The 23,077-nt window shown below is 51.3% G+C and overlaps 3 protein-coding genes across 3 annotated transcripts; 2 read left to right on the top strand and 1 right to left on the bottom strand.

Moving 5' to 3' along the window:
• Positions 1-659: 659 nt before the first annotated feature.
• SPBR_06873 (uncharacterized protein) lies at positions 660-2,660 on the top strand (the record flags this gene model as incomplete). The annotated part of the gene is made up of 1 exon (XM_040765129.1): positions 660-2,660. The coding sequence occupies one exon, from the start codon at positions 660-662 to the stop codon at positions 2,658-2,660; it is 2,001 nt and encodes a 666-aa protein (XP_040616641.1).
• Positions 2,661-12,401: 9,741 nt separating this feature from the next.
• On the top strand, positions 12,402-14,237 carry SPBR_06954 (uncharacterized protein; the record flags this gene model as incomplete). Its single annotated transcript, XM_040765210.1, has 2 exons — positions 12,402-12,664; positions 12,758-14,237. 2 exons carry the CDS (start codon positions 12,402-12,404, stop codon positions 14,235-14,237), a joined length of 1,743 nt encoding a protein of 580 aa, XP_040616640.1.
• A 2,817-nt stretch (positions 14,238-17,054) lies between these two features.
• Positions 17,055-19,380, bottom strand: SPBR_06718 (uncharacterized protein; the record flags this gene model as incomplete). Its single annotated transcript, XM_040764974.1, has 3 exons — positions 17,055-17,860; positions 17,931-18,547; positions 18,983-19,380. The coding sequence occupies 3 exons, from the start codon at positions 19,378-19,380 to the stop codon at positions 17,055-17,057; spliced, it is 1,821 nt and encodes a 606-aa protein (XP_040616639.1).
• Between the last annotated feature and the right edge of the window lie 3,697 nt (positions 19,381-23,077).

Below are 23,077 nucleotides of genomic sequence, written 5' to 3'. Positions count from 1 at the left end.
TGATTTGAGATCCAACACCAGTTGTCTTGAGGAAACAGAACTGTGTTGGTCAGTTTCGGTTTCTGAAAACCCTCAATTCAGTACGACATATCATAAATAAAAAAGATCTGTGCCATAACGCCTCGGTGCAAATAAGAAGCCGAAACTCGGGGCTCTGCGGATATAAACGGCGAATGCCAGCAATAACGGACGGCACTGCACTGACCGAAAAAATAGACGTGACTCCGCAGCACATAGTGGGCCCTTGGCTGTCTCCTGCCGAGTTCCAGTGGGTTCCCAGTATTGCGTCAGACACCCTAACGGAAGGAACCAAGGCTGCCATGTAAGCGCAACTCTGATTGGCCCGTTCTCTCACATTCCAGCACATAACCCCACTACAAGGCTATTAGGAGACGTCTCATTCTGCCTCTCGAGTCCGCCATCAATCCACGACCTCGTTTTGGCATCGCCTTCGCGTCAACCCATCGATGCAGACAGGCCCGAGGACACATCTGCTACACGACTGTCTAGTATTTTATTGAGATCGCGTGATCGTACATTGTACGACACCTTTCTCCCGCCGACCCCGGCTGACCCCGGCTGATTCGAAGTGCCTCATCCTCTTCTATCGTCGGATTACGAAAACAGAAAACCGTCACGCCGTTTATCATTCGCCCGCTATGTGGTCCCGGAGTCTGTACCTCTTGCTCGTACCGGCCACTGTGCTCCTCCTCTTTATCTCTCCGTCTGCAGCGGCACGCCACCATGCGGGCCGCATCTCTGAGCCGGCCCATGGCTCGTGGGTGCCACGATTTATGCGTCTTGCCTGGCTGCGCGACTCCATCGCCGACTACATCTTCAACCGGGATCGTTTGAGCACTGGTGACCCGCGGCACACGCAGTGGTATGCTGCTGCCAACTCGGCGCGGTACGCCCAGCAGACCGTGATCCGCTTCAATGTCGCTACGCCAGACGAGGAGGCTGCTCTGGCTGCCGCTGCCCAGCGTCTCTTCCTCGACATCTGGTCCTTCAACAACTTTACAGGCACCGTCGACATCCTGATTGATAAGGAGGATGTGTCATCGCTGTTGACGTTGCTGCCCACGAGCCTACACCGGTCCTTTTCACCGCTCGTGCCGGACCTGGCTGCGGCCGTCCGCGACACATACCCGAAACTGTCGGCCTTGGCCGGCGGTGATAGCGCCGCCTACTTCCCGCCCAAGTCACCCGGCTCGTTCCCGAACGATGAGACTTCCGTCACTGGTGGTGGTGGCACGGACAATATCTTCTTCCGCGACTACCAGCCATACCCTGTGATTGTTCAGTGGATGAAGCTATTGGACGTCATGTTTCCGTTTGTCAACACGGTCAGCGTCGGCGAGTCGGCCGAGGGTCGCGAGATCCTTGGTCTGCGTGTGGGCACGCAGGATAGTGGTTCTGAGCGCGAGCCGTTTGACAGCCACGACGTCGAGGAAGTTGAGAATGTGGACGCGGGTGACGAGGCTGAAGAGGTTGACGACAGTGAGGAGGACGACGGCTTCGTGATCCTGAAGAAGAAGAAGCACAGCAAGCACAAGAAGGGCCGGGAGGACAAGAAGAACAAGAACTACAAGAACCACAAGAGCCACAAGAGCAAGCCGTCGCCACCGGGCGCCGCCGAGCCGCCTAGGAAGAGAAAGACGATTCTGATTACGGGCGGCCTGCACGCCCGTGAGTGGATCTCGTCCAGCTCCGTCAGCTATATCGCCTGGGCCATTATCACCGGCTACGGCCACACCAACATGATCACCAAGCTCGTCGACAACTTTGACATTGTCCTCGTGCCCGTCGTCAACCCGGATGGCTACGAGTATACCTGGCAGACCGACCGTCTCTGGCGCAAGACCCGCCAGACCACCAACTTCCGCTACTGCCGCGGCCTCGACCTTGACCACGCCTTTGGCTACGAGTGGGACAGAAAGACCCGCGACGAGCCCTGCTCCGAGTCTTACGGCGGCGAGTCTGCATTTCAGGCCATTGAGGCCCAGACTTTGTCTGCCTGGGCTCGTCGCGAGGTCGACGACAACAACGTCGAGTTTAGCGGCTTCTTGGATCTACACTCGTACTCCCAGCAGATCATGTTCCCCTTTTCCTACTCGTGCGCCGCCGACCCGCCGAATCTCGAGAACCTCGAAGAGCTCGCAGCTGGGCTCGCCAAGGCCATCCGCCTGTCCACGGGCGAGACCTATAGTATCTCATCGGCCTGCGAGGGCGTTATGGGCTTTGCCAGTGACACTCCCGCCACGACCCGCATCGAGTCCGGTGGCGGCTCCGCCATTGACTGGTTCTACCACGAGCTGCACGCCAAGTACAGCTACCAGATCAAGCTGCGTGACACGGGCAGCTACGGCTTCCTGCTGCCGAGCTCCGAGATTGTGCCCACTGGTGAAGAGGTTTTCAGTGCTGTCAAATACTTTGGTGACTTTTTGCTCGGAAACAACGGTATCGAGAAGTCGTACGAGAATGACGCCGATGTCTTGCCCGAAACCGAGACAGAGGCCAAGCCGGTGATGGAGATGCCTAGCAGCGACACTGCCGCCGCTAACAAAATCAACAAGATCAACAAGATCCATATCACCGACGACGCGGACCTCGAGAATGAACAGTTTGCCATCCTCCTATCCGGCCGGAGGCGGAGGTGAATACGAGAATGAGTTCGAGAGACCTTACGCAGTCTAACGGTTTAGCATATATACGATGTTATCTTTTTTTCAAGTCTTTATTTGTACTTCTTTACGTTTCTCATCTGCGTTTTCTTTATTTTGTATCATCATGACCTGGCGTTTGCTTTCTTCTTGGATATTACTCCGTACATAGGACCTTTCAAAATGTGACTTTTGCTATGATCTTTCCCTTTCGTTTGCTGGTCTCTGTCCTGTTTATGGTCCAGAATGTAATTGTTGTGTTGCCGAGAACAGCCATCTACGCATCATATGCAGGCACTTTAGAGCATTTTGTCCCATTGCACACGTCCTCTCCAAGTCTGCTCTTCCGATCGGCATAAATTGCGACTTTGTGCCGAAGGAACCTGCAACTCGGACACATCTGATACAAGCACGCTTTACCAGCACGGCCCGACATACAAAGCAAAATACGTTTGCGTGCAGGTCTGAGACAAGAGGCGCGTGTGCTACCCCCGCAACTTTTCTTTTGCTTCTCATCTTTTCTTTTTCTCGCAATCACCCAGAGCTAACTCGTCTCATCATTTTCTGCCTATTTTTTTTCTCCGGACCCCTCTTGCGCGATGAGACGAGACGGCTAATAAAGCCGGGGGAGGACGAAAAAAGGAAACGGTAGAAAAGGTAAGAAGGCGAGCGCGACGAAAGGAACACAATGAGACGTTAGCGCGGCGCTCGACCCCCTTTTTTGGTTTCTTTCTGCCCGAGTGTGGATGATAGTCATTCTTACACAAGCCAAATCCTATTTCGTGCAGTTTTGTCACTTTTTGTGCTCACGATTTTGCGACAGGCACACTAGGATGTCAAAGCTTTTCTGCATCTCTGCGTCACTCGTGTTGCAGGAGCGGGTGGATTTTTGGGGTGCATTCTGCTGATGTGAAAGATAACGTCGTACGGCATACAATCTCCTGAGAGGTGTGTGTGTGAGAGTGTGATTGTGTGTATGCGTACCTGTCAGACTCAGGGGAAACGCTTAAAAAATTTTTTAAAGAAAAAAACACATACAGTGTCGGATACCGAGGGAACCAAGACCCGTGAGGTTTATCATCGTGTGAATACATTGGTGAGACACCGCTAAAGAACGTCGCTAAGTTGATTCCATCCATCAACTGCCCAGTCGCTAAATGCATCCTTAGCAAGTCGATTTCGGAGGGGCATAGCAGGCTCATCTGACCTCACTTTTCCCCTGTCATCGGTTGTGATCCCTCAATCAGTGTTATCGCCATTGTTGACGGAATACAGCAAACTTCTGGGGTGCTTCCGGCGAACGTGTTCTCCACGTAAAGTCCTCCTGGGCGATCCGTCTTGGTGCCCCTAAGAGCCCTCATTTTGCACGATGTGACGCTTTATCTCACGTTAGACGGTCGAGCGCAACACTGACAGCCCTTGTCAGGTTACGAAGAATCTGCATTCGCCACCAAAATCCTCAAGCAAGCGCCATGCACAATGGAGCCAATCGATACGCCGTACGGAGTCGGAGAGTGTTGTACAGAATCAAAATGACCGTTGTTTCCGTCTCTCGGAAGCATTGACCTGAAAACTGCGGATAGGGACCTTTGGAAATGACTTGGTGTTTTCATTTCAACGTTGTCAGCACCGAGAGACGACTGCAATTGCTGTCGACAAGGCCGCCCACCGTATACTTGGGGTACAGAGCTTGCTTATCAAGACTGATCTTCGCGTACGTGAGCACAAGAGGCGGGACCAAGGCCGGGGTAGAGTAACATCAATTGTGCTGTTGACAGGGAGGGCACTCGGGCACAACCCAGGTACCGTTCTCTGTCAGTTTTCGTTTCCGTTTCTTCTGCCTTTCCCTCTTTTTTTCTTTTCGCTTTCGTCTTGTTATTTTTGGGGGTCTCGGCTCTGGGTGTCACAATGAGTTGCGTAAGTTACTAGGGTCAATTGGATGACCCCAGTATGACAAGGCCACCGTGAGCCTCTTCAAAAACACGAACTACCGGTGAAGCTAATAGAAGTAATTCTTATTGGCTAGGAGGCAAGTTCTCAAATGCTCTTGATGTCGTAGATTTGCGCTTTGAGCCCCCGGTTCTGCTCACGAAAAGCATCGCTTAACAGCCGGTCGCGTCGAAGCCCTAATAGCGTCTTGATTGGTAATAGTAATGGCCTGACGGGCAGTGACGTTCGGTGATAAAAGGTCATAGCTATTTTGTTGAATGCTGGCATTCAGCGTGAACGACTTGGCCAACAAAGTGTGACCTGACAGGGCCATTAAGAGCGGACTGTGTGTATGCAGGTTACCGCAAATGCCACTGTGCGAACCCTGTCCTCTGGCATTGGCGGGTGGCCCAGGCTCAAATTCAGTCTCATTAGGAATACCACAGCCATTGGCACGTACATCAAGTTGCTTGGGTCGGCACTGATATGCAAGGTCCAGGTTGGGAGAGCAGCCGACCGCTTTTTTAATGCTTGCCGACGTACATGAGATGGAACACAAAATATGCACAGGGCTGTCAACAGGCGCCTCGAGCACATCCTGGTAGTTGGTGGTTATGTGGCGTTCTATGCCACAGCCGTTCCCGAAAAACCAGCGTTGCGAGTGTATACACTGACGGCTTTTCGGTGTAAGCTGTGCTCGAAAAGAGAGTGAGAGGAGAAACAGGGATGGCCATCTAGGTCCCTTTTAGATGTTGAAGTCCTTGAACGTGTCTGTTGGTTCCTATCTGTAGGTAGCACCTGCAAAGTCAGCAAGGATGTGTTGTATTTCCGTCTTGACGACAGAGCCTCAAGGATCAGCCGCGCAGGATTTTTGCTTTTCTTTTTCTTTTTGTCAAAATCTTTCTTTGAAAGTTTGGAAATAGGGCCCTAGCTTTGTTAGAGTTCACTGGCAGTATGACAATGACCTCAGCGTGCGGTCATGACCTGACCCACCCCTCACGGCAGACGCTCTCCTTGGCACTGCTGTGCAGCCCTGTGTCCCTGACGCTTCCCCGGTTTTCATGGCATTCATACCTCCACCATTCGACCAAGGCGGCATTAGCTTGCAAGAGCGGCTCACCCGCTGTGTCAATGGGGAGCTAAAAGCCGTGACAGTGTTTGCAGAATATGCAACTCTAGGCGGCACCGAGTATGGGAAATCCTCCAAAGCAATTAACTCGCCCATTTTTGGAGGTGCCCTGTGCCTTATCGTCTCAAAACGGCATAAGCACGGACGAGAACCGTAGAACGAGGAACAGGTGAATGCAATGCGAGAGGAGAAAGATACGAAAAGGGCAGTGTTCGCCCAGTTCAAGCAGGGCTTGAGCGTAGTGGTGCCGCGTCATGTCGCATTTTCAGTGTGCGCAGAACAGTCCGCGTGGTGGGGCGACGAACCAATGGCAGGGAATTTGCATCGATGTAGAAAAGTGGTGAGGAGCAATCCTAGGTCAAGGTGAAAAGAACTTCAACTTCTCTATGTCCGCAGAGTCAGTGACATGTAACTTGCGGGCACGCTGATGAAGTTGTGTCCTGTCCTACGTGCCGTGGATAGTTCTGATGAACTCGTCTGCTGCACCCGACCAGCTTATCTTGCCTGACTTTCCAATGTTTCGGGCCGGAGATTTCTGGAGGTGTATTTGTTGACGTTTGAGTGTGATGTTTTGTGGCATTTGCAGGTGTTTTTGTTTCTTCCTTCCCAACTGGAGTCAGTCCTTTCTTGTTTAGATGCTTCATCGACCAAGCGATCTCCCATACATGCGTCGTACAAGGCGGGGCGCACAGTCCTCGAACGTCGTGTTCAAGAGGCGCTTTGGACACGAATGGATACTTTGCCGGCCGGCCACGGTCGATTGTCGTCGGTCCTGTGACTGTCTTCTCAAACGGCAGGGAGCAAGGTAGATATGGAGCTATGTCGAACAGAGCGACCCTATATGCCAGTCCGAAAGCTGTAATACTCGCCGGTTTGGCTCTCGGTTGTCGATATGGCATGGGGCATTTCCAATCTGTCACGCAGGCAACCGGAGTCGCGTTTGTCTCCGAATGGAAAAGCTGCTTGTTGACTACTTGGCGCCGATCCTGGGATACTACTGAGGTAGGTTTCCATGATGACCGTCCAGGTAACATACGAAAGAAGAACTGACCACCAGACTGCCAAAAGTCGGGTTGCTTGGTTCGTGAGGGTCGTTGGACACGAGCATTGGAGATTGCTATTGCCCGAGGGCATTTAATATGGTGTGAAAAACAGAGGCGGAAAGTAAAATTAAGTCGTCATGCTTCCGGGCACTAGGCATGGGAGTCGAGTGTCGATCTGCCTGTCGTTCGCGTACAATGCTAGAAACAACGTTTCGGCAATGAAAAGAGACCAAGATGCGGTGAATCGCAATACAGGGTACGACATATTACAGACGGAAACATTTTGTCTGAACATATTGCTCATGCGTTTTCCTACAAATAGCTTGTGACCTGTCTGGCGTTTGCTCTTTCCTCATTGTTCAGCGATGGTTCTCTTTTGGTAGGGCCGATGTGACCGTAATGCGAACCACCAGGGCAAGAAAGACCAACAAGTGTGCACGAACCCTCTGCCGCCAAACCAACCAGTGCTTTCCATTTCTGGACCATTTTGTCTGCGGGGGAAGGCACTGTGATACTGATCCTCTCTCGCATGTCCACCGTTCATCGCGTACCAGGCTGGGAGCATAGGTGCAAATACGAAGTAAACGCTCCAGGGACCCCAGGCACCATTGGCTGCTTCCCGCTCCCAGCATTGCAACTGCCATTGCCGCCCGTGCTGCCCACACCATCGGGTTTGCTATGGTTCAATGTCGTTCCTCCCGTTTTCTGAATCTCCATCACAGCCGCTCCTTCCCTCGAAGTCCCAAATTTTTGTGCCGCTCTCCGTCACGGAAGCAACGACGGAACAGGTCTTTGGAGTAATTACACGGCCATACTTAAAGCTGGCACGGGAGTTTGGCTACACCATTACGACACGGAACGGCAGAAGCAGGAGCGACAGGGGCGGTCGGCACTCAACAGGGGTAAACCAGTCGCAAAGATGTTGTGGTCCGTCTCCAGCACAGATCGCTCCTTCCGTACCCAGGCTGTCCCGGCCACCAGGAAAGCAAAGCGCCCCTTTCTTGCCACCAGTCAATCGTGTATCAAGCCACAATGGCACTGCGAAGCGGAAAACAGAGAAACACTGCATCAGTATCAATGGAGGCAGTCATATCTTCACACAAGCTCGCCAATGACACCGAACGGCGTCCACGTCTCCACCGCGGTGCATGTCTGTGCCCTGCTGCAACTTCACCGTGAACAATTACTGCAATCCAGGTTCGTTGCCAGAGTCCATGTGATGGGTGCTGCTTTTCCCCTTGCTATTCGCCCTCTGTCAGTTTGGCCATTGGTTTTCCTCTCAGCCCTTCACGTCGTACCTCTGAAATTTTGCTTCCCCAGACTCCATATTTCATGTCCAAACCGAGTGGGGCGACCAGTCCCAGCACGGAGAGATGTTGCCACTCATTGCGGCGGTGTGCCAGAAATGGCAACTTGAGAACTCCTTTTCAGGACATAGTACCATTCGACCAAATTCACGAAATGTCGAGTCTGGGGCCGGCGGTCGGGCCAGCCACTGTTTGGCTCTCGCTTCCTTGTGCCTCTCTCCCGCCACGGGTGGCTTGGGACATTGGCTCATGCGCTCTTCAGGAGAGTTGGTATCACAGGCCAATACACCGAAAGGAGCATCTCTGGGCACAATAGTCCTTACTTCGCCGCCGTATTCTGCAGTGCTTCTGCTCGCCAACGAGGTAAGGCATTGCATTACAAGGAGCAATGCAAACTCGGACGAAAACAGCCTGTCATCTCCTTCGTATACAAAAACGTTGAGGGGCTCTTCTCAACACAACATGCGAGCAATATGAGACATCGGAACGGGGTTCCACTCCACCTCCAGGATGAGTTCAATGCTCGGCTGACGGTCGCCACTTCCTGAGGAGGATGATGTGTCGACGCATTTAGCCTATGAAGAAAACTTGCAAGGATCTGCCAATGGCTGCTTGTCCCCAAGCAGTCATATTTCTCCTAAACGGCCCGTCTCACCCAACTGTCAGGAAGAAACGTTTTGGTCCTGAACGTTATGTGGAGGAATCCGCATTCACCACCGACTTAAACTGACAGTGCTGCAATGCCTGACTATCTTCAACACAAAAAACCAAAAACCCCCCCAAAAAAACCACCGACCTCCCAGACATACTAGCCGTGCCACTTTGGAACGGCCTGTGGTGAATGTTCTATTCTGATCGCCGTGGTGTTCCGCCTCCTCCTGCCGCCAACAGCACAATGGCGTCGCTTGCTCATTTTGCATTGCCAACATAAAAGGCACAATCTCTTCCGTGCCTCACCAGCCCACGAGACACAAAAATGAAATGATTCGCCAGTAACCTGCAAATCGTACCGGCTTCCCATAATCGCGTCGTCGTTGCTAGTCGGCATTGTTGGTCAAGTATGCCCAACACCAATAGCCTCGAGCTACATTTATTTGTCCCCAGGTTTCAGCATCCTGTTGGTCTTGGAGACCCCGACTCGATGACACCGAGCCTACACCTTCTTCAACGTCCTAATCCAGGACCCCTGGACTAGCATGCAACTGCGGCTATGCCTTGAAGTCTCGCGTTCTTGGCCTGTTTGTTTAGCACTGTTTGAAAGGCGAGGTGCGCTACGCCCTTCATTACCATGAGTAAATCTGGGCAGAGCCTGAGCGTTTGCTTTTGGAGAGGATAAGAGACTTGGGGTATTTGCTTGGCCGTTTCAATGCTTCTCACATGGCTTGACAAGGGTTTCATGTGGTGTAGAATTCATTGTGGACCTCCCGCCGATCCCTAACCCCTGTCTGAAGACGACACCCTCTTGTTGAGGAGCAGAATGATACCCACCTCCGCTGCACAAAAAAAAAGAAAACAAAAGAGGCAAAAAACCAGATGAGACAGACAATGGCGGAGAAAAAGTAGTGTCTAAGAACGAAGCAGCGAAGGATGTTCTCCGTTTCTGGACTCCACCGACCGGCATACGACGTCAGCTATACTTGTACCTTTGGTCTTTCAACAGGCGCGGAATAAGGTATGTGTACCTCGTCAACCTCGAAACCTCGACAGGAAGCAACAAGCTACACGCGAGCACACGTCGCCAGCACGCTTTGGCAAATACCGTGCGAAATAGATACAGAAAACCCGGCCAATATTGCTTCTTTATCTGTCTCTTTGCCCTATCAGGCCAGCCATGACGGTCCCCGCATACGGTTTTTGCTTGGCTTCAACTTGCCTAGTAAGTTGTATTTCTGTCCCGTTCTTCTAAGTCTCTTTGATCGCGATGTCCACAGTAGGGTCTCCCGTCTGGGTCGGCGCGGAACATATCAAGGCATGGGGCAAAAGAGAACTTCGCGAAGGCCTCGGCGACCCTCTGGCCCGTCCGTTGCCTTTGTCCTCGAAGTAGCTGCTTGATCGATTATGTGCGTCTTCAGTTGAGTATTTGCCGCCTTCGTCAAAAACACCTCCCGCACCCTGCAGGCCATGTCATAATAGCCGTCTTAAGCACTCGAGGAACTCGACAAGGGACGAAGATATTTGCTCTACTACGAGATGTGCGTCACTATGGACTTCCCACATTGGGATGCGCAGGTCTCTTCACCGCGGTCCCCACCCACAACTGGTTTTGACACAGAGTACGCCTTTAGATTCCTGTCGGATTCCTCTCACCTTTTTCTATCGCCCACAGCCACTTTTTGCGAACATAGTGTCCTCTCACTTCCATCTGGGCCCGTTAATATCAATTTTCGCTTGCTTTTTGCATTTTGCATTTTACCGTCGCCCGCGTCGCACGCTTGCCCTAGTTTGCGTATGGTTTTGGAAAAATAACACTTGCTTGATATACTGTCGATGTTGCTTCTCTGTTTTCTGTCTCTATGCTTCTTTTATTTACCTCTTTCTTCTTCTCGTGTTGCTGTTTGACCTTGCTTTCGCCTGTTCCATCTCAATTTTCCCGTCGAGATAAACGATGCGAAATGCTGCCTATCTATCAACTCTTCCTTCACTACCGGCCCGTCGAAGAATAGCCTTCGTCTCCAAATTCGTCTCACGTTCAAACACTGCCAACAACATCAGACGCGTTGGAACCTATTTTGCCAAGCTGATGAACACTCGGATCTTTCTCCATCTCTGGCATCGTTTGTAAATTTGACGTTCACCACAGACGACACTACTTCGCCCGCCGCCTCTGCCTACGTCGTCTCATCACCGTGCGCCAGCATCCCCGTCTCTCTGTACTACTCCATAAGTGGCAACGGCCTGTCCATCACGCCGCTCACGTTCTTACACACTTTGTCCCCGAGTCGATATTCTATTCTCACTGTCTCACCCTTGCCATACGCTTCGGCATCTGTCTGTCGCTTGGGCTTAAGCGCATAGACCCTGATCTGGCTCGGCTTCGACAAGGCAGGAGAAGCTACAGCATAGTAGGTACGTGAACATCCAGCCACACCTATGCACAAGTCTCCAGATACCATGAAACCCCCCGGTCCTCACAGACATCGGCCCTCCTTCCCAGCCCAGCCCAGATGTGCACGAATCATTTGCATGATGAACCCATCTCCTAGTTCGTGCAGAATACCTGCGGAGTATTGTTTTTTGTTGCTTCTCTGTACGGCGCAGGGGTATCCAGTCCAGAGGCGAACAGCCCCCTCCCTCCTTTCTCCACCCCAACTCCGTTCTCTTGCTGAAGTCAGAGGTTCCTTCTATCCTTTAACAACCCTCCCATCTTGTTGGACCCTTGTCTCTTTCTCTTTGCTTTTTTTTCCTTTTCAGATTTACGCACAACGTGCTTCGTACGCTCAAGCACCTTCTTCTCACTCTTCCGTTGTTCTGTCTGTTGGACAGTACTGTGCCTCGTTACTCACTCTCGTTTTTTTTCCCTTTGTCAGTGTTACGCCGGGCGCATCGTTGCCAATCTGCGAGAGTGAAGGAGAAACAGCGTGCACGCTTCGAAGCTGTCGATCACAACCAAGACGCTCTGTTCTCGCCATTCCTCGTGATCCCAGCGCTACGCCCCGACCGCCGCCGCTCTTTTCATTCTCTGGTCGTTTCAAAGTACTTGAAGACGTCGGTGCCCTCACCGCAGAGTTAATTTTTGTTCCCTTCCTTTTGCAGTCTCATCCTCTGCTGCGATGATCAGCACCTGAACCAAGGTCTGACACCTCGGCTCCCCTGCACCCAACACCAAACATCACCCACCGCATTTTATATCTAAGTGTTCAGCGTGTTTGCATATTACATATTGAACATACACGGCACCAACCGTCCCCTGGGTGGAAGTTACTGTTCCCAGAGATACGTATTTCCGCAGATTCCGACTCATTAGGAATATCCGCATCACTGCACTGATCCCACTCCTGCAAAGGATACCTTTACCACACTATACGCCTTGACGATAAGGGGCTCGTTTCGTTACTTTTTGGTAGATCCGACCCACGGCAGCACACTCCTCTATAATACAACAGGAGCATCCTCTTCACCCACGGCTCCCATTCGAGATCGCCCAGGCCAAGTCGATTACTTTCTTCTTCCTCTTTTGCTTTTTCTCTCTTATTCTTCTCACTTATTCTTTTTTTACTTATTCCTTCTTTTTATTCCTTTTTCTTGTTTCCTTCTCTTATTTCTTTTCTTGCCCACGTTTTACACTCACTTAACAGACTTCTTTACTGGGCTTCACTCATCACCGCCCATCATGGATGCCGCCGACCTGAGCGACGACACGCTCAACAGCTTTGCCATTGTGGAGCGTGTGGGCTCTGTTCTTTCTCTCCTCGGATGCCTTGTCGTCATCGGCACATTCAGTGCTTCAAAGTCATTCCACAAGCCTATCAACCGCCTTGTATTCTATGCCTCGTTTGGCAACATGATGACCAACGTGGCAACATTAATGGCTCGATCATATCTAAGTGATGTTTTATCACCTGGATGCCAGTTTCAAGCCTTCCTGATTCAAATGTAAGTGCTGGAAAAGACAGAAAAAGTGAACAGAAATCAAAAAGAGATCAAACGAGGCGGAAAGAGATGAAAGAAGGGACTAACACAATAAAGGTTCATGCCGGCGGATGCGTTCTGGACTTTGGCCATGGCCGTCAACGTCTACCTAACCTTTTACTACAAGTTTGACGCTCAAAAGCTGCGGCGCATGGAAATCCCATACCTCATCTGTTGCTACGGCATTCCATTTATCGTGGCCCTCACCTTTGTTTTCGTCACCAACGACAGACAGGGCCGCATGTACGGCAACGCCACGCTTTGGTGCTGGATCAGCTCCGAGTGGGATATCTGGCGCATTGCCATGTTTTACGGCCCCGTCTGGGTTGTCATTCTCATCACCATTTTCATCTACATCCGCGCCGGGCGTGAAATCTACAAGAAACACAAGCAGCTGCGCAACTTTCACTACAGCAGCCACCACGAGCCCGAGCCACTCCCCCCGATGGACGACCTGTACAGCTCCAGCAAGACCACCGAAGTGTATGTCACAACCGAGATTGTCAATACCCAACATGACCCTGTTATCGATCTGGCGCCTCTCGGCCGCCGCAGCTCAGGTGCTGCCAACATGAACAAGGCTGCCACCCCTGCACCGCCCCAGCCCTCCGCCCCTGCCAACAATGGACGCCCTCCTGTCGGAAACGCTGCCTACTCCGTGACGATATCGTCAAACAAACGCCCGGTTAGCGTTGCCAACGTCAACAACAGCGAATCCTACGGCGAAGGCGACATCGGTCTTCCCGTCCAGGACGAGAGCGGAGACCGCAGTGGTGTCCCCAGAGCGATTCCCATGGAGCCCAACACGTACACTTTGAAGCAGATGATGTCGGCAGACCGCACCACCACCTCTGCATCTGCCGTCGGACCGACCGTTGTGGGTGTCTCAGCCGGCCCGCGCAACCCACCCAACCAGCGTCTCCGCCGCCGTGCCGCCTATGAAGCCAACACGGCCGCCTGGTCATATACCAAGTGCGCCATTCTGTTCTTTACGGCGATGCTGGTGACTTGGATCCCGTCCAGTGCCAACCGTGTGTTCTCCGTTGTCCATGTCAACAAAGTGTCCGTCCCGCTGGAGTACATGAGCTCCTTCGTGCTTCCGCTGCAGGGTTTCTGGAACGCCATCATCTACCTTGTCACATCGTGGAAGGCGGTCCAGACACTGTGGAGCGATACTTTGGACTTTACGCTGCCGTGGCAGTCCAGAAGCAAGCGCCGCGAACAGCAGGCCCGCCACAACCGCCAGAGCCAGCACGCCGGCTCCTATCAGCGCCAGAGCAGCCTCGGCGGCCCGTCGTCCGACAGCAACGGACAGGGCGACAACGGGCGCTCCAGACCTATTTTGATGAATACGACCAAGGGACTTCCGGGCAAGAATGGCGCCTTCCACCACCACATTGACTCGCCGGCTGGCAGCAGCAGCAATAACAGCGACGAAATGCTGGACCAGATGGTGGGCGGCCGCCATGCTGGATCCAAAGCAGAAAAGAACTACGAGACCGAAAGTGTTACCGAGTTGGCAATCCACCGGCCGTGAAAACCGCCACGTCCAAGAGGATCTATCTTCAGTCGGTCTTGAGGATGGGCCAACGTCCGTTTGTATTATGATTGTTTTTCTATGGGCCCTTTGCTTTCGTCTCCTTTTTTTATTTCTTTTTCCTCACATTGTACTATCACTTCCAAAACGGTACAATGGGAATGCACGGCGCGGGGCTTCTTCTATTTTTTCCATCTTTACCTGGGCGTGTATTGACCACCTTTTGGTTTCTACCTGTTGGTTTCTTTTTGATTTGACTTCATGTTCATTACGCTCTTTTTGTTTACTTTTTGGTGCAACTAAAGGACCACCGCTATTCCGTCTAGGCGACAGGACTAGTGTGCGGCCCTTAGTGCGATGGGATGGACATTTTACTAGCATATCGCGCCAGACTACTTTTACTGGACTTTTATTATGTCTTTCTTTTTACTTTTATATTTGGGTCGCGCGGCTTCAAGCCGCAACTGTCAGTCTTTCCTTACTCTTTTTCCTGTACATACTATACCCCTATTCCAATGTCGCCTCCCAAATCGAACAGAGTTTTTCAAGCTCCTCCTGCTATTTCTCTTTGCCTCCACACAATGTATGTACATCGTATAGAGTTTTTCTCCATACACGATGTACAAGTAAAGACGTAATACTCCGTATTTTGCTGTCCATACTAAATTCAAGTCCCGGCCGATCTTGTAGTTCTTTTCGGCCCCAATCGCTTTTTCGAGTACTCTGCCCCGGACAGCGTTGCATCGAACTCGACTTGGCCGCCCAACGGCCAACCGGGCCTTCATGTCCTCCTGTCGTTCGTGCTCTTCCAGGCTCCTCCGACGTAGGCTTCCAGGGGCACGTCAGTCCCCTTGTGCAGGGCCCTCTCTTTTGTCAGTCCTTTTTGTTACATCGGTCCTCCTACCCCGAACCGCCGAAAACAATGCCGTTTTCTTGATTCTTGATTTCCTTTTTTTTTAATCTTCGTAAGGCGTGACAGTTGTTGCAAAATTAACAAGAACAGTAATATTCTCCTATTCCGTACCAAAATATCCCAACATTCTCACGACACAATCGCAAGACCTGTCGATCGACTCCTCTCTCACAAGAGTTTTGCCCACACGAGGATAGTGCACAACCACTCCCGTACACACACAGCTATTCCTTTGTATATTTCTCATGACCCACTGAGAGACGTACTGCCAAAAGAGGAGGCAACGTGCGCTCAGTGTGCACAATTAAAACACCCCCTGAAAGCAAGAGCGATATCGTACAAAAAAACCGCAGAACATCATTCGGCGTGCACGAGTCGCTCACTGTCTCGGCCAGGAAACCGTCCGACATATTTCTGCGAACTTTGAGAGGCGTTTTTTATACTTTTGCCTAATTATCGCGAACCGCAAGCGCCTTGGCGGCCTTACAGCTCAATAGTCCTTCAACGTCTTTGATTGTTCTCCACTCACCCCGGATTCCATCTCCAAAAAGAAACTATCGTATTTAATACGCAAAAACCATTCTGTTCGGGCTTAGGCCCTCGCCTTGGGGGCCCATTTCCCGGTTGGCTGGGCCGACGGAACGTCCAAGTAGGGGTGGCCGCCTGAAGAAGAAAGCACAGAATGAGGTATTACAATGAAAACCACGGCTTTGGAATTAAACGAAAAGGTGATCTAACGCGAAAACAAGCGCCTTCCCCGCGTGCGCATATGCCAGTTTGGGAAAAGAAAATCAGAGACAAGCCTTTCTTCTCGCACATCGTAGTCCGTCGTCAGTTTTGTGGAGCCGCGTCAGTCGACGAGAAGGCACTGTTTTGTTTTTCCAGTACGTTGTAATTACGACTTGTGCCCTCTAGAACACGCACACCTATTGAGCGTTCAACCGTATGATATGGAATTGCTTCAAAATGATCGATGGAAATGGAAATGCTTAGAAATAATATGCAGATGCAAGGTGCTGAAAGGAGACAAACATACGATATCATCAGGTCAAGCAATCCAATGCTGTCCGTCCTTTCTTCCGGCTAGAAACGGCTTGGTAGGATAGTCGTAGGTGTCTTTCAGATTACGATGTACAGTTCGTAGGAGTAGGTACGATGTATGTGGGATTGAACGCATCTCTCTTCCCACTTCAAGTCTAAGTCATGTCCAGTAAAGCCCTACTTACTCCTAAGTCGCCGACAGTATGTGTGGGGTAGTAATTACTCCATTATGTCGTAGTCCTTCTGCACAAATGGAGTCGTCGCCGGGCGTCGCATTGCCCCTGACTATCACATACTTTGCCCCAATATTTTACCCTTACAAATGTGCTGAGCCTCTTATGGCTGGCTTTAAGTGAGTACTCTGACGTGTCTGACACTGACGAAAACACACCAGCACAGTTGCATCTCCTGCGGAGCAGCGATGGGTATCACATAGGCTCGACTGGATTTTTATCCAGGTGCATTCCATGTTCCATGTATGGCGTACAATACCTGGCGAAAGTAATTTTTTGCGACGTGTCTATTTCGTCTCAGGCAGTAAATATGTCGTACGGAGGAACTGTTTGCTTATATTTTCATTTTGATTTATAGATCTAGTTGCCTGTCTCCATGCTCCTTAGAGGCCCTGCCTCTATTCCAGATGGCCTTTTGTGTTCGGCCACGGGCTCGTAGATTGTGGTATTACATTATTACTCCAGACATAAAGAAGATGAAAATGGAAACATGAAGGAAAGAAAGAAACATAGCTCCGTGCCCTAAAGAGAACAAAGCAGAAACGCCAGTACGAACGTTAAAAAGAAGAATAGCACAAGGCAGAAAATGGGGGAAGTAATTAACCCGACGCGCCATCTCTATGTCACCTCTCACAGCTGACTCGCTACATACCTTTCCTTCTGAACAGCATCCACAATGTGATACTCCCACACCGTTTCCAACCGGAGGCATTCTTCACGACAGGCCTCGTCCTCCCACCACCACTTGTTCGCCGTGACATACGGCCCCCAGATTTCTTGCCACAGCTTCTGGCCCACGAGACTTTGTAAGCGACCTTTGTTGTTCGGTGGTGCGTCTGGCGCGGATAGTTCCGATGGCTGTTCTGGCAGGTCTTCTGAAACTATCGGTGACTCTTGTGATGTCTGCTCTTGTGGCTGTGGTGGCAGTTGTGCTGGTTCTTGCGTCTCCTCCTGGGTTTTCCTCCTTTCTTCTTCCTTGAATACAGCCGAAAACGGGCAGACAACTTTAGAACCGGCACCGAGCTGAAAATGTGCGTCTCGCAACCATGTTGGAAACAGTCGCGTGGGACTCGTGCAGCGGAACTGCCGCTCCAAATTCAACAACAAGTGCTCATCGAGCCAGGCTTGTAGTCGTGGGCCAGTGACGCTGCGTGCAGGAGCCGGGTCGATGAGGAGCAGGTGCAAGGTACCCTGCGGCGTGAGCGCCCGGTGCATATTGCGTAGAACGAGCGGGATGTCGCTAGCGGACACCAGGGCTGGCAGTGGTTGGACATAGATGTCGGAGAAGGCCTGGGGCGAGGCGGACAGTGCCGTGCACGAGAAGGAGGGAGACAACTTGGGCACGACGTTGGGAAACAGGTTGTTGGAGAGCGGACTCGGCGACATGTGGTGGACAGGAGTGCCGGCGTTGAGAGCGGCAATGTATGATGCCGTAGCTATTACGGGTTTTCAGTATGACGTACAGTATTAGCTGACTCGAAACAGATGCTGCTAAGTGAAGCTCACCTTGGGTCTCAAAGAAGGCGAGGATACGACGTTCAATGTTCGTCGCCGGAATACCCGCATCCGGTGCGGGATTGATGCTATACAAGGCCGATAGCAGCCAGCGTTTCCGGTCCATCTCAAGCGCCTTGTAAAGGGCTGCATCTTGCCATGTGCCCCATTGTTCGGTCAGCCGTTTCCAGAATGTCTCCGAGTCAGCCGCGGCCATTTTCTGGATATCTTTTTGTATACCGGATAGACTCAGTGACAGCGATGTCAACCTGTCGTTTTCCCGTGCTGTGACGCTGGACGGGCTTGTTTCTTCTGTGGCAACCATGGGCGAGGAGCGGATAGTATTGGACGGGGATTTCGGTGACCGTGGCGTTTTGATGCCAACTTTGAGGGGTGTCGGAAGGCTGATGCTAGGAAGACTCTTATTTTCCCATGATGATCTAGCGTTCCAGGATGTTGCTGAACTTCGAACGGAGAGCGGCCGAATGTCAGGCATGTCGGGTGTACCAAAGGACTCAATTGGCTTGCCCAATGTGTGACGGGCCTGCAACTTTAGGTCGGGAGGATTCACCCGCTTCTTCTTTCGGCGAGACGAGGCTAAGCTCGACGGTGTAAGCGGTGATTTCGATCTGTATGTATGGATTAGTATAGTTGATATCGAACTTTTACCAGGGCCATTATATAAGTTTTGTATCTTACGGTTTCTGTGGCGATGCCATCGGTGTAAGCGGTGGAGCATGAGGTAGCAGAGCCTCGTGTCTATCGTTGTCTAAACCTCGGGAGCTTGGTGTGCTCACTTCCTGACTGCCGTCACTGCGTAGTCGTAGAACTGTTTGTACAATATCACTCCCTGTGGTTTTTATTGACGTTGTTTTCTTGCCGTTCTGAGTTCTGAGTTCAAGCTCCATTTCCTCATCAACTGATAGCATTGTAGCGAGTGAGTTAGGAATGGTCCATTTGGACAAGATTGAATCAACTAGAAGCGATTAGTATAGGTAGTCGCTTAATAATAGTCTTCTTCTTCTCCTGTCGATGTCGTTGGCCTCTTACCGTCAAGCGATGACCTGTTCTGTGAGCTGCTCTGCTGACCGCTGGCAATGCTTCCGGTACCGTCGCCACTGCTGTCTCTATACTGCACCGAAGCAGACCGGCCCAGACATGATGCAAGGCTCGGTGGTGCCAGTACGGAGTCTCGATCGCCACCCGTATCACTGAGTCCGGAAAGTCGTGAGCTCGTAGATACCGACGGCGCGTCTTGCTTTAGCTTCTTCTTCTTGAAGCGGATGGACTCTAGAAAGCTCTGCGGCTTCCTGTTGCGAAGTGACGAGGTCTCTGTTTCCGCCGATGCTGTTGAGCGGCCGCCGCTGCTACATGTGTCTTTTTGCTCCTTCTCCTTCTCCTTTCGCGCCTTTCTCTGGCCGACCAGCTCCCGGTTGGGGTTGGCCCATACCACATCAAACATGGTCGTTATGTCACCCCTGTTGTATTTGTCGTCTGCTGTCTGTGGGGTAAACAAAAGGAAAGACGCCGTCGAAGGTATTTTGCCGGTACCGATGTAGGAGGTGGTTGGATGGTGGATGAGCGGCGTTGGTGATCGATGACTTCAAAGAGAGAGGGTGTGATATTAGTGGGTGAGGTGAGAATCTCCAGCCTTCCTTGTCAATAAGCGAAGGAGAAGTAGGATACAAGGAATTGAGGCCGAGGCAGAGAAAATGGTTGATAGGGAGATGCGTAAACCAAGCGAAAGAAATGGAGAGGAAATAGGAAAAGTGACTGAAATCTGATTAGAACATCCGAATAGCAACGTGCGTAATGCGTGTAACCGCGTGCTTTCTAGGCTTCGTTTTGGTCCGTCAAGAAGCAGTCCAACGGCGTACCAAGACCGCCTATGTCGAGTCAAAACGCACCGTTTTTTCTTGGGCTAATACAGAGAGACAGAGAGACCGAGAGCCTGTCCGTGGCTGCATATGTCTCCGACCATTTGAGAAAGCAGCAACCCGAAACCTCAGTTCGAAAAGAAGAGGAACAGGAGAATGGAAACTGCAGAAAGACGCTGACTGCAGGTGCGCCTCTTGATGGCAACATAAAACAAACTAATGTAGAGAAAATGCGAGGATCGCAATGGTCAGGACGTCAGGAGTTGTCTTCCATCGGGCAGTGAAAGAAGTCAAGGCAGAAAGACAAGACGACGAAGGAAAACGTCCCGCCAGCAGGATACCAATCTGGGCATTGGGCCAGCGTGTCGACAAGCAGGTGTCTACGACACGTTTTTACTCCTATGCTCCAGGGAAGAGAGCGTATGGAGTTGACAGCGGTCGCGAGATGACGGGGAAGGGGAACGAAAGGGCAGACGAGCCCGATGTACGACCATGACTTAACTGCTCTTGGGGGATTGTGCAAGGAAAGAGGACTTGCAAGAAGGGGAAAACAAGCGACGCGAAAGATCAGACTAAAGCAAACCACAAAACTTTTTTTTAAAAAAAATCTGTTCCAAAAGCAACAAGAATGAAAGGGTTCAGGTTGTGAGGTCAAAAAGGTGAGAAGAAGGTGAGGTGGGTCTGAGTCGGAAGTGAGAAACAATGCCGACGAATTCCACAGTCACGACGATTGCAACCAACAAGTTCACAAAACACCGGAAGGAACGGTTTCCACGAGGATAAAATGAGCCAGGAGCTACCGCATGGCTCACTCGCACCTTCCTACGTGTCGTCTGAACACAAAGGCCATACACTTCGTGGCAAGAGCCATCGACGCGTGCTCCTGCCCGTCCGAGAAGCAACAGAAAATGAGAAGGAGCCTTCCTTCGCGTCGCTAAACCGACCATCCAAATTCAAAATCTTCAAAACTTCCGTGTCTCAACTCTCACACCTTACCGCGAGCCGACACAAGCACCCACGATAGCGAGCAGCCCTCTGCTCGACATTTTCCTCCTCCCTGTCGTACACACGCCATCCGAACGCAGTGCTACAACGAGGCAAATTCGTACAATAAGAGCTGAAAGCCAAAGTTCATACTAGTCTCCAGCAGCGACACATGGACTAGCAATGCATGCTTTTCTTGCACGAAATGAAGGTTGTGGCTCGCTGGCCGACACTGGCCAGCCTCCCCGAGTTGTTTACTAACCCCTTTCTACATCAAGACAGCCTAGCTTTCTTTGGCCTGACCACGGCCCTCGACAGGCACATCTAACTACTTCAGTTCGTGCAAACCGTGCCAAAATAGTCCCTTCAGTTCTCTAGATGCAGCTTTAGCGATTTATCTCTATCAGTCGACACTGCGCCACAGCCCCTCGTCAAACCATATGGGTCCCCCCGAGCGACGGTGCCACAGGTGCAGCCGGATCGCACGCAGTATCAAAAACATTTTGAACATAACTCAGGGTACAATATCGCACACAATACAGCTGCAATATCGTATATATTTCCACTTGTCTCGGGGACGCCATGTACAGGCGTGAAAGGAGTAATCTTTGTTTACAGCCGCGCCTTGACAAATCAAACGTAAGCTGCTATCGATTCCATCATCTGTTTTCTGCGACAGTCATTCCGGGATCCTTGAGGTTGTGTTTATTGCTTGTTTCTTATTTACACAGAATGCTCTTTCTATCCGAGATATGACAAAGTATCAGGACTCAAGACGGCGTACCATACGGGTGTCAACTTTACCAAGCAACGCCGCTCAACGATTTCGAGAGAAAAGCTAACTCCTTTAACCCACTATGCCCCTGGCATATTCTGCTCCCAGAAGACAGATTTCGGAAGGACGCTACCCACATCGTCTACGTGAGCGACAATCTCCTCCGACTAACACCCACGGCACAGCGGATAGGTCAAAGACAAACCAATATCGCCTAGGCCATGGGCCGGCATGTTGGTTCTCGCCTCTTCTTGCCCCGAGCATCCAATTAACTGTCCTTTTCGTCAGGTGCAGAATCTGCCCGGTCCTGCAGCATCCTGTACACCGTGACACGGAGTAGCTAGACATGGCAGGACAGGCCCAGGGCCGGGTGGTTTGGCTGGCACATTGATCGTGTAAGTGCGGCATACATTCATCCCGGGCAGTTTCTCCTCTACGCCTCCTGCCGCCCTTTCACCATACTGCCGTCCTCCGTTTTGTGCAGTGCGACCTCTGACCAGTTTCACCACAGAACACAGAAGGCAATTGGTCCAAGACAGATGGGTTACACTGAAAATCAACAAGAACAATCCCGGACCTTCGTTGGAGGTCCTTTTTAGGCTGCATTGTCCTGGACTTGTCGAACGTGCTAGGATCAGTCGGTCGTTTGATCTTGCGTCCCTCGAGTGCCTTCCATCTACTGCCGACACCACTATCCTTGACCTTGTCGTTGATTCACCGCCACCATGCCCACCACCAGCGAGGGCGCCATCGAGGAATCTTTCTGACCGATGGCAAGCGAGATGTGCCACAAAGACAAGCTGTCATGAATTTGGACGCGTAATATTAGAAATAGAAATGGTCCCCCAGGCGACGACCAAGCAATGCCTAAGCAGAACACACGGGACGCATGACCCCTGAGTTTTGCTTGCACTCCCCGAAAGCCGCCCGGTTGTACTCTACTGACCGGGGACGGCTTGATGAAGGGTGATAGATCAGGAAAGGGCATCTTGGCCAGGAGATTGATGAGGAGACATATCTGTAGTAGAAAACAGGAACTTCCAATGTTTTCGCGAGAGACAGGAGTCGAGGAGATAATCGAATAGGTGAGCGGTCCATGGAATTATATGCACCTGCTGCCCGTACAAACAGTCCCGGTTTGGAAAAGGATCATCAAATATACCGCTGGATTTTGTCAGTATCACCTCGCTTCTTACCATACAGTATGTGTAGTTTTGCAGAGATTCCCCGAGACAGTGCCGCAGTTGAGCATGTATTTTGTTTTCGGCCTGTTCTGCTGCTTCTGGCTATTTTCTTTTTTTTTCCCTTTTTTTTTGGTCTTTTTTATTTCGTCTGATCTATCAGTTGCTCATTCTCTATCAGATCTTTCTGTCTTTTCGTCGTGTTTGTTTTCAACATCACAAGTTTAGCAGCGTGCCTTCCTAAACCGGATACCCGCCCACCTTCCTCCCCAATCTTCACCTCTCGCTCACTCCCTGCTCTTCCGTCTCCTTCCCCGACCGCACACATTCGTTACCAACATA

This window comes from Sporothrix brasiliensis, assembly GCF_000820605.1.
Source record: "Sporothrix brasiliensis 5110 chromosome Unknown Cont20, whole genome shotgun sequence".
Lineage (NCBI taxonomy): Eukaryota > Fungi > Ascomycota > Sordariomycetes > Ophiostomatales > Ophiostomataceae > Sporothrix > Sporothrix brasiliensis.
The sequence above is the reverse complement of the archived record's forward strand: the minus strand, read 5'-3'. Positions and strand labels throughout refer to the sequence as shown.